Below are 11,535 nucleotides of genomic sequence, written 5' to 3'. Positions count from 1 at the left end.
CAGAAAAATCTGCAATAAGAAAAGATTAAAAACTCTAGTTTGCTTGAGGAAGTTGGAAAATTCAAAATTATTTGCCTTGTCACCAATAAGATTCTGCTCGGTTACTGGTTTAAGAAGATTAACCAGCGATAGAAGTGTTGAAGTTCTGTCCTGTTTACAGTAGGAGCAATGAGAATGTATTTAAGAGTTTTTGTGTTTAGCTAGGTGTTCAGATTTTTTGAACAATGGACACTGTGGTGGATCATCTCCTGTAAGTAAATGATAGTGGGTCAGGTGAGTATGACCTTTCTTGCCCTTGAAAGGACTACTTCGTCTTGATGTATGGACACTGGAGCACCAAAGTTTCGGATCCAGTTTACACTTAAAGAGTTTATTATTAGTTGAGAGCCATAGTGCTGTCCATTCTGATAGGCATGCAGTATGAATGTTTAGTGCATAGTCTAATGCTGGAACAGGGATATTTGTTAAATTTAAGGTGGTTGGAATTTTTGCAGCTTTATTGGGCAGTTTTTTACCCAGAATACCAGGATGTGCTGAAATCAGACAGAAGGTGACTAGTTGATGGCATTCTTCAATTTGCATTAATAAGCTTCTTATTTCCTCTAGAGCAAGGTGGACTTGATATCTGAGGAATTATGTAATGCAATGATTGAGCTGAGGGAATCAGTGTAAATAACATTTTAAAGAGCAGTCAGAACAGATATTTTCTAAATCCAGATTAACTGCATATAATTCAGCCAAGAAGATACTGAATTTAGATGGAAGAGATGCTGAAATAATGGCATTTGGAAACACTGCAGCTGCTCCAACATTGAATTAGATTTAGAGCCATCTGTATAAATTCAAGAAAAATCAATAGATCTTTGAGTGTGAATTGTATGAAGTTGTTTAACATTTGCTGCTTGCAAAACATTCTTTCCCATTGGCAGAGTTAAATGTCACAAGTCGATATAGGAGGAGGAACCCATGCTGGTTGAGTGAAAGTTGCTACCTATTGTACAGAATGGACAGAAACATTTCAAACCTGCATCAGTTCAAGAAGGTGAAGACCAGCTGGTTTTACTATGCTAGGTTTATTTCTGTACAGGTTTTCTAATGGTGGATTTAATAGGTTTAAGGACCAAATGGGATGCGAGGTACAACTTTGTACCTTGACAGCATACTTCAGTAACAGTGTTTTCTAAGTAAAGTTAGTGGGCTCATGAGCATCAATGTACACTGTAGAGGCTGTGTTGGCGATGTTCTGAAAGCACCAAGTGCAATCCTCAAAGCACTATGCTGAATTGGATCAAGCCAGTGAAATGCACTCATTCTGGCAGAATCATAGATGGGAGCTCCATAATCAAGATAGGATCTGTTGTTGTCGTTATTTGGTTTTTAGGAGCATTAGCAACTAAGGCCATATTGCTCCGGGGATATGCGGTGGTCATTCCCTGACCTTTCCGCATCCTCCGTATTTGGTGGTCATGGGCTTGAACCCCGGTCTAATCAAGAAACGAAGATAGGATCTGATTGATGTGCTGTGTAACCGAAGCAGGGAGGTACGATCAGCACGCCATGCTTGAGCAAATAAAGCTCAGAATATGTTTAAGTTTTTTTTAGACATGAAATACACGCATTTTTAATATGATCTAAGAAATTTAATATGTTGTCAAGAATTAATCATAGAAATCTGATGTTATTAGTGACTGGGATGGAGATATTAGAGATTTAAAGTTCAGGAATAGGATGAAGTTTACATTGTCTACAAAAATGGATAGCAACTGTTTTCTGCTGGGAGAATTGATAGCAGTTGAGGCTGGCCCACTGCTGTATTTTATTAAGTGATATCTGAAGTTGTCATTCAATAGATCTCATGTTTTGGGAATGGCAGGATATGGAAAGGTCATGTGCATAAAGGTAAGACTCAACTGTATTTGGAAGTTGTTTAGTTATAGAATCTATTCTAGGAGCAAAAAGAGTGGCACTCAGCGCTGATCTTCGGGAAGACACCTTCTTCCCGAATGAAGGTTGCAGAAAGGGCATGTTGGTATCAAACTTTAAACAATCAAGTAGAAAAATCTTCACATATATAGGAAGGTTGCCCCATGTCACCAGGTGGTGTCAAAAGCCTTCTCTATATTTATTGAAACCATTACTAGATGTTCATGTTTAACAAAGGGATTATGAATGGCAAATTCAGCCTTGACCATGAGATCCAAGCATGACCTGTTTTGTCGAAAGCCATGTTGACTATGGCTGATTAGATGTTCTGACTCAATGATCCAGACAAGTCTACCATAGACAATTTTTTAAACAATTTTGCTGAGGCAGCTTGAGAGAGATATTGGTTTATAGCTATGGGGGTTGGTGGGATCTTTTCCAGGCTTTAGGAATTCCAAAACAGTAGAATGATGTCAAGAGTGTCGAGATAGTAAACATTTTCTAAAAATATACAGTTGTTAAAAATGAGGAGGAGGTGCAAAGTTTGGCATAATAAATCCCATCTGGCCCAGCAGCACCATTGTGGGCTATTTTTATGGCCTTCGAAAGCTCAGAATATTGCGGAGGTTTGTTATATGACAGAATGAGCATAGTCTGGAAGTTAAGAGAATGCTGTTTGTTTGTTGTTTGTTATTTGGTTTTTAGGAGCATTAGCAACTAAGGCCATATTGCTCCGGGGATATGCGGTGGTCATTCCTTGACCTTTCCGCATCCTCCATATTTGGTGGTCACGGGCTCAAACCCCGGTCTAATCAAGAAGCGTGTGCTACGCACTGCTGCTCCTGCCCACCTGGCTACAGAGGCGCCAAAATGCTGTTCTGCAGTGTTTTTAATTAGCTGGAAAAAAAGATGTAGTATAAGCTGATGCAGCTGAGATTTCAGCAAAAGTATTGCCCAAAGCATTAGTTATATCTAAGAGAGAGAGAGTAGACAGATCAATCCAGGAGAGGAATGGAGAAAGTACAGTAGGAAATTCACCAGAAAGCTAATTTTTTTCATATTACTTTGCTGTCAGTGTTTCTGTTAATGCTCAATGCAAAACAGGTCCAGGATTCTTTATTGGCTTGCCTTTGTATGAAACGTGCTTTTGCCCTTAACTTCTTATAATTAATTAGGTTGGCTGTGGTTGGAGACTGCCGAAAAAAATTTCAGGCTATATTTTTTTTGCTTTCTTTGCTTTTGTGCATTCCTCATTCCACCAATAATTATAATGCTTTTTGCCTGGGGGATCTGATAATGGTACAGGTGACCCCCGCTTAACGCTGATCATTCGTTCCGGAAAAACAGAGCGCTAAGTGAATCCGCGCTAAGCGAGCGCCGCTTTCCCATAAGGTAACATATGTATTTGTGAGCTGCGGTCGGTGCCATAGGATATTTCCTAATCAATAATAAACGGTAATGAAAAGATGCACAAATGTCGGTCAAAATATTTAATATTAAAATATTTGCACATATAAAATATTCTGCATTACATACGTATAATTATGTGGTAACTACTTGCGTCTCAAAAGTAAACAAAATTCCAATTAAAATAATGAATTTAATTGATTTAATTTAATGGATGAATTTAATCATGAAAAATGTGTGGATTTTGAGTTGAACTTTGGCCCTCTTCCAAATAAACTAAAAGGGATATTAATTTTAAATGGCCCGCAGCGTTACCACCCAACAATAAAGTCAACCGATCCTTCGCCGCTTTGAAACTTGGTATGTTTTTTGTTCTTTCAATATGAAACTTCTTTTAGGCATTCGTTTCCACAAAAGTCCTGCTTCATCTATGTTAAAAACTTGTTGAGAAGTATAACACATAATACCCCTCTTCAATAATTTTAACAAGTTCTTTTTTGAAAGTTTCGGCTCCTTAATCTGCACTAGCGGCTTCTCCCAGGATTTTAAATCTATTCTACCAGTTTTAAATGGTTCCACTTTTTTTTTTTTTTTTTTAGGCGAGTTTTCTTCAGATCATCGTATTGGCTTTAACTTAACTGAATTCTGCATTGGAATATTATCTTCAAAAAAATTAGTCTTTCCATTTCAACCCTAATAGCCGGTCTAGTCCTAGTTGCTTGCAGTGGAACAGCTATCTTTCCCGCTGCTAAAATTAATTCTTTATTTTTTCATAATTGTTCTTACAGTTAAATTTGTGAGTCCTAAATTATGGCACACATCCGCTTGTCGTTGACCGGAAGTGATTCGCTTCAAAACGTCTAATTTAATTTTCAAATTCAGTCTTTTTCTTACATTTATAGTCTTCGTACTGCGCCCAGACGTTGTTGCATTTTCATTCCTGTCGGTCATTATTAGCTCTTCGAAAATATAACTGCGTTGGTTGAATTAATTATGATACAATGTTGAAGTAAACTGTCCGTTACGCACGATGTCTAATACTGTACTGAGTGATGACTAACTAGACTTCGGATAAATGCATATAACGCAAATATTACAAGCAATATATTTGATCATTTTTTAAAATGTTGATCTGGGAACTACGTAACAAGTGACTGTACTTAAATTAGCGTGAGAGAAAATTTCACTGAGCGTGGGAAAATTGCTCAAGTCGGCGTGGGAAACGTTTTAATGCTGTTTTGCTATCCATTTTCAAGCTATCGACTCCATCAAATGAAACGATTTCGTTAAATATGTCAAAAATGTAATATGTAAAAGAGCGTTATAGTGATCTGCGACAGCGTTATAGTCAGATACGGGTTATAATATAAGAACAGCGTTATAGCGAATCAGCGTAAAGCGAACCGCGTTATAACGGGGGCCTGCTGTATTGTGTCTTTGGCCACATTTAGGAGATGCGATATGTAGTCTGCCACTTTATCAATAGGCTGGAGGTGGATTTTTTTCCCTCACAGAGAGATTGATGACTGAAATTTTACTGTTAAGGAAAAGGTGTCCCAAAAAATAACAGAGCATTATCAGCATTTAGAAAAGTACATTATATATTGGAGAAACAGATCTTTATTTCATTAGCTCATTTACCATCCGGGTATTTTTTTTTCTCTCTGCCTGCAGCTGTGTGTGTCAGATCTTTTTCAAAGTTAATCATAATTGTTTATGTTGCATTAAAAAAAAAAAAAAAAATCAGTAATAATATTTATTTATTATTTTAATTATTTTATTTTTTACTAGTGGTAGACAAGAAATTAAGGATTTAAAATATGCACAAAAGAAGTTTTTTGCTAAAAACAAAAAAATTAAACTAAAATAACGAATGCAATATCATGTTGACTTCTGATTCATTTTGCACATCATGAAATGCTATTCTATAATACACTCAATATATTCTGAAAAATTGCCATACTTTATATTTTCTTCTTTACTAGACATTGAATTCACACTACACTTGCATCAGAACCACAACTAAAATTTAATTTAATCCCCCCCCCTTTTCATCATCCTACTCACTATTTTGAAATGCAGCATCCACCCTCACCTTTGTTTATATATTCTTAGCAAGAGTGCATATCAATTTTTCTGAGACATCAGTTTTGCAAAGATAGAAAAGTTCTCCTGCTCCTCCTCTCCTAAACACTTGCATTATTCTGAGGTTGCACTTACATATGCTATCAGATGTATAACAAGAGTGGGCTAATAAATTTATCTTACAATTAATTTATTCTTTTTTATTTATTTATTATTGTATTTTGTTAATTTACTAACCGATTCTCCACATCTTTTCCATATGACAGCAGTTTTATCCACTGATGTAGACAATAATTCACTTTCGGGAACTGAAATTTTCATTAAAAATCACATAAATATAAGTGCATATAAAATTAAAGGAAAATTATTTAAATTTAATCATTCCAATGAGACAACATAATTAAGCACAGTAAACAAACTTTCTAGCATAGACTTCTGAAGACTATAGACAGTTTTTCAACGAGCTCTTCTGTTCAAACTGAATCATTTTTTGTAAGAAAACTGTTTGATAAAGAATGATCATAATTTTTCATTAAGAAATGTACAGCTTGCTTTTTCTAGCAGAACTGCAGAATTTAAGACCAAACCAAGCTGTATTTCATAGCAACTACGTAGTTGACTCGTACGCATGGTGTGACCTTGGCAGTTGGTCAAGTTCCTGCCTGTTCAGTTTTGCCTATGTAACAATGGATGTTACATACAAGGAACAGTATGTTGCACACAAATTTTGTTTCCACTTCAAGAAAACATCAGCTGAAGTGTATGAAGATAGATCCTTGTATCCAGTTGGAACTGATAAATTTACAATCATATTTAATATTAAAGAATCAATTTGTTGAAAAAACAATAACGGACTTTTATACCTCGTTAAATACAGAAATATTTAAAAATATTCTGGATAATGCACAGAAAAATTTGGCATTCTTTGGATCGACATACCTATGTGAAACTACATTTTCTTTATTGAAAAATACAAAGAGCAAAATTAGATCAAGAATAACAGATGAAAATTTAGGAGCAGTTCTACGAATAGCCACTAGTAAATTGAATCCCAATTTTGATGAAATCATAAATCAGGAACATTCCAAATGTAATCCCTCACATTAAAGTTTTTTTGGTTTTCTGCATTTACTTTGTTATCATAACAATAAAAATGTTTATTCCAAATCGTAGTTCTTATCTGTACCTATCTATAATCGACTTCTATTTAAATATTGTATTTACTTTTTTTTAAGAAATACATTAATAATTTGGTAATTCATGTAATATAACATTTTTTAGGTTCTGATTTTTTTTGTTAAATCATTCATTCTATTCCGGCCCACGTCATGATACGAAAATTTCATTCGGCCTGCTGACGAAAAAAGTTGCCCACCCCTGCTCTAGAAGGAAAGGTATGAATCAGATTGGACCACTTAACATAGATGGGTTGACTATTGATGATCATGCTCAGGTAGCTGATAAACTGAATGAGTATTTTGCATCTACATTCACACATGAGGATTCTTCAATGAGGGAAAAGCCAGACGTTTATCAAACTCTAACAGGGAGCTAAGTGATTTTGTAATAACTGAGAACAAAGTGGAGGAGAAATTGTTAAAGTTAAACATAAGGAAGGCACCTGTGGTGGATGGGATCTATCCAGTTACATTAAAGGAGGCAGCAAAGGAAGTAAGCAAATCCTTAGCCATAATTATGAGCGCTTCCTTAGAATCGGGGGAGGTCCCCATGGACTGGAGGTGTGCAAATGTATCACCAATTCAAAAGGTGACACAAGTAACTATAGACCGGTTAGTTTAACTTGTGTTCCAGGGAAAATAATGGAGTCACTGGTTAAAGAAGCATTGCAGGTTCATCTAGACAAGACTCCAGTAATAGTTAAGATAAGACACAGTATGTGTTTGTTAAAGGGAGGTCTTGTCTGGCCAATTTTATTGGATACTATGATGTGGTCACAAAGGAACTGGAGGTCAAAAACAATTTTGATATCATATACTTGGATTTCAGGAAAGCTTTTGATACTATTGCACATGGAAGGCTGTAAAAATTGGAGAGGTGTGGCATTAAGGGTAAGCTGCTACAATGGATAAAGGGATGGTTGAGCGGGAGATGACAGAGAGTGGTAATCAACAGACACTGCTCTTCATGGACAAATGTTATTAGTGGAGTTCCCCAGGGTTCAGTGCTGGGTCCATTGTTGTTTTGTGTATTCATCAATATTATTGATTTATGTACATTTCACGATTAATGTCCAAGTTTGCAGATGATACAAAGGTTGGCAGGGTTGTTAACGACAGTATGCTCCTCCAACTGGATCTAGACAAGTTGGGCAAATGGGCTGAGAAGTGGCAACTGAAATTTAACATTGACAAATGCAAAGTACTGCATATGGGTAGCAATATCCCAAGAGAATCGTACCAACTGTGTGGTACTACACTCAGGGAAGTGGAAAGTGAAAAAGACCTGGGGGTAATTGTGCAGTCAAATATGAAGTTCGCTGAGCAGTGCAGATCATGACCTGCCATTGCAGGTCATGGAGTCTTCTCAATGACATATAGGAATTTTGCTAGAAGGGACATGGAGGTGATTATCCCGTTGTACAAGTCGATGGTCAGGCCACACCTAGAGTAAGGGTCTGGAGGCCTCATTTTAGGAAGGACGTAGAGTTGCTATAACGAGTACAAAGAAGGGCAACAAGATTGGTGAGGGGAACAAAGGGGTGCTCTTACCAAGAAAGGCTTAAGTTCTGCAAATTACAGCGCCTGGAGAGTAAACACTTGCAAGGTGATCTGATTGAGGTGTATAAGGTCTTGAATGGGTTGAGCAAGCTGAATGCTGATGTGATTCTTGCTCAGATCAAGAACCTGAGGGGGCATAGATTCAAATTGAAGAAAGACAGTTGTAGAACAGATGTGCGGAAGTTTGCGTTTAACCAACAGGTGGTTGATTGGTGGAACAGACTTCCATCTTTTGTTGTGAAAGTTGATAGCCTAAATAAATTTAAGGCTGAGCTGGACAGGCATTTGGAACAAAAGGGTGGGTGAAATGAGAGGGTTTTTTTTGGCTGATGCTGCATAAGCTTGCTTTCTTGTATCATATGCCTCTACCTATTAAACTGGCTAGATTATTATTCTTTCATCTCGGATCCTTCAAAGTTTTTTTAATGATATTTATGAATTCAAGGCTTCTCTGACTATAGCTTTAGTTATATACTACAATTCTAATATAATCATGCCTAGTGAGCTACCTCCCCAATTGACAGAAGCCATGTAGAACCATAAGCTGTCAATCTAATTTCCTCAAATTAAAACCCATTCCTTTACATTTAGAAACTCCTACCTTCTTCCTCATTGTTCAACTCAGAACTATGTGATCATTACATGCTAATGATTTCTGTACTGTCAGCCCTATGATATCTGGTTCATGGATGATGATAAGATCTATAATATTCTCATCCCTTGTACTTTCTCAAAAAAACATTGATCAAGTTTAAAAATTTTGTCCCCCATAATGAGATCAATCCCACTTGCTCCAATCAGTTAAAGCAAATCGAAATTGCCCATGAGTCATTCACACTTGCTCACCCATTGCATTTACATGTAGAGGTTCCCACTGTAATCTTCACAATCTTGCTTACACATTACTATCACTCATATCACATCACACAGATTCTATACTAGCACATGTTAACTTCTAAATCTATTATGTTTTAAGTGAGAATAAAATTCTTAAGGTACGTATGTTTACTTTTTTTTTTTATGACTCTCTGCTTAAACCAAATTTTTCAATTGAATGACAAAATACTGGTCCTAATCACATAAGATTAAGGGTTTCAACTATATTTGCATTTTAATTCAACAACGATATCAACTTTTAATAAGGAAATAATTTAACATTTGTTTTTTTAAATAATCGCTTTTATTTCCAACTTAATTTCAAAGAACAAATAAGTTACATTTTCAGCTAAAAATGGAATTTCATATAATGCTGGAAATTCTATATTACAGATCATTCCTTTCAGGATCAATGGACCATTCTGTGGTGTCACAAATCTATCGTGACTGGCTGAACAGTAGTCAAACAACCAGCCAAGAGTCAGCCAAGTGTGGTAACACTTAGTGAGCATAGGATGTCTTCTTGTTTCATAATAGTGGTGACACAGAACAGTCGTTGTTGTTATTTGGTTTTTAGGAGCATTAGCAACTAAGGCCATATTGCTCTGGGGATATGTGGTGGTCACTCCCTGACATTTCCACATCCTCCGTATTTGGTGGTCACGGGCTTGAACCCCGGTCTAATCAAGAAGCGTGTGCTACGCACTGCTGCTTCTGCCCACCTGGCTAAGGAGGTGCCACAGAACAGTTACCCAGCTAACTGTCCAGTACAACATATTAATAACAAGACCAATACACACATAGACTAGACACAAGACACTGGACAAAAGCTCATATGGATTATGGCAATCAATGGTCATCACAGGTGCCCATGCTCACTGTGAGGCACAAGAAACTGCACCTTGCATGGGCATGCCAACACCAACACTGCAGCACTAACGAGTGGAAATATGTCGCCTAATCTGATAAATTGACTGTATTATGCTGTTGGCTCTATTATGTTGATGAGCATATCCACATTTGGAGAAAGCAGCATGAGACCATGGCACCAGGATGCACTTTTGGTGTTCAGCCAGCTGGAGGCAGTGGCATTATGATTTGAGAACTATTTTCTTAGCATACTCTTGGCCCTCTGTTCACCATTAATTAATAGCCCATGGGAAAGCTTTCCTGTCTATTGTTGCCGACCAAGTACACCCCTTCGTGATGACAGTGCATCCAGACAACTCTGGCATCTACCAACAAGACAACATGCTATGCCACAAGGCCAGCAGGTTGCTGGTTTTTGGAACATGACAACGAATTCTCCATCCTTCTACAGGCACCCCCAAACTCACTCAATTCCAACCCCAATCAAGAATGTTTGGGACTTATTGGAAAACTATATTAGACACCCTACAACATCCTTGTGGATTCTACACCTGACATGCACAGGCTATATTAAAAGCAAAAGGTGGCTCCACAAGATATTAGAGTACCCACACTCACTGTAAGGTAGACACTGCTAATGCAAAGCCAATTCAGTGTATATGCAAACATGCCTAAAAATAATTCAGTTTACAGCAAGCACACAAACTTCGTACCTCATGGAGGGATAACCAGCTAATGTATTGGTTTCCAAATGCAGACCATTCAAGTTATTGTATTCCCTTGTGCAGTATATTCTCCCAATTAGATAATTAAATTTTTATAAAGAATTATCCCAGACATGGGCACTGGCAGGATATTTTGCTAGGAAGTGCATGTGAAAATATATTTTTTGTTTGCCAAATTTTCGAATACATGCAAATCTTAATTAAGTCAAATTTATTTTACTGATTTACATGTACAGCTGAGCCAGCGTTTCGTGATCAGTGGAAGAAAATACTTGAATTAATATTTTATTTATTTTTTTGTAGAATTTGTATTGTTTTAATGTTTCAATAAATTAATGAAAAATTAAAAATTGTGTATTACTTCGAAATTGAAAGGTGGTACGTTTGCACCACCTTGCACCATGCTACCGGTGCCCATTATCCCAGAGTAATTAATGTAGATGTTCAGTTTTTCACCTATCTCGCCTCTTACAGAAATATAATAAAAAATATTGCGTGTGCACACGTGTAGTTTGATGATAAAAGTAATAGAAAAAAGAGGGAAAAAGAAGAGAGATAGCAGAGGAATAAAGAAGGAATAAAAATATGAAAAAAATAAAATATTAAAAAAAAAAAAAAAAAAAGCAATATTCTAGAAAAGAATATTGTTGCATAACTTACAACCCTGGTGTCTTTATCAGGTGTCATCAAGACCAGTGGTCCCCAAACTGGCACGCGAAAGAATTTTATCCAGACCGTGGATATTTCAATTAGATTGTAAAAATTAACATTTATTATTAGATCACAATAAAATTTATGAAAAACACATTTTACAGATTATTTTGCATTTGTCGGTTGATTAATAGTGTTGACACTTGTGTGTCAGCTTAGTCTGTTAGATATTAATTCTGTTTTTTCCACTCAAAGCTCTT

At 36.5% G+C, this 11,535-nt stretch overlaps 1 protein-coding gene across 1 annotated transcript in view; it reads right to left on the bottom strand.

Annotated features, from left to right (window-relative positions):
• Nucleotides 1-11,535, bottom strand: part of Elp2 (elongator complex protein 2) — a 407,540-nt gene that overhangs the window by 360,335 nt on the left and 35,670 nt on the right. Inside the window, exon 3 of the mRNA XM_090382492.1 lies at nt 5,653-5,723. Coding sequence (XP_090238618.1) covers nt 5,653-5,723 — 71 coding nt within the window. The remainder of the gene's footprint in view (nt 1-5,652; nt 5,724-11,535) is intronic.

The sequence above is a fragment of the Mastigoproctus giganteus genome, chromosome 1 (assembly GCF_048544385.1).
Source record: "Mastigoproctus giganteus isolate SK-2022 chromosome 1, ASM4854438v1, whole genome shotgun sequence".
Lineage (NCBI taxonomy): Eukaryota > Metazoa > Arthropoda > Arachnida > Uropygi > Thelyphonidae > Mastigoproctus > Mastigoproctus giganteus.
Note: the sequence above shows the minus strand (reverse complement) of the source record. Positions and strands in the feature narration are given on the sequence as shown.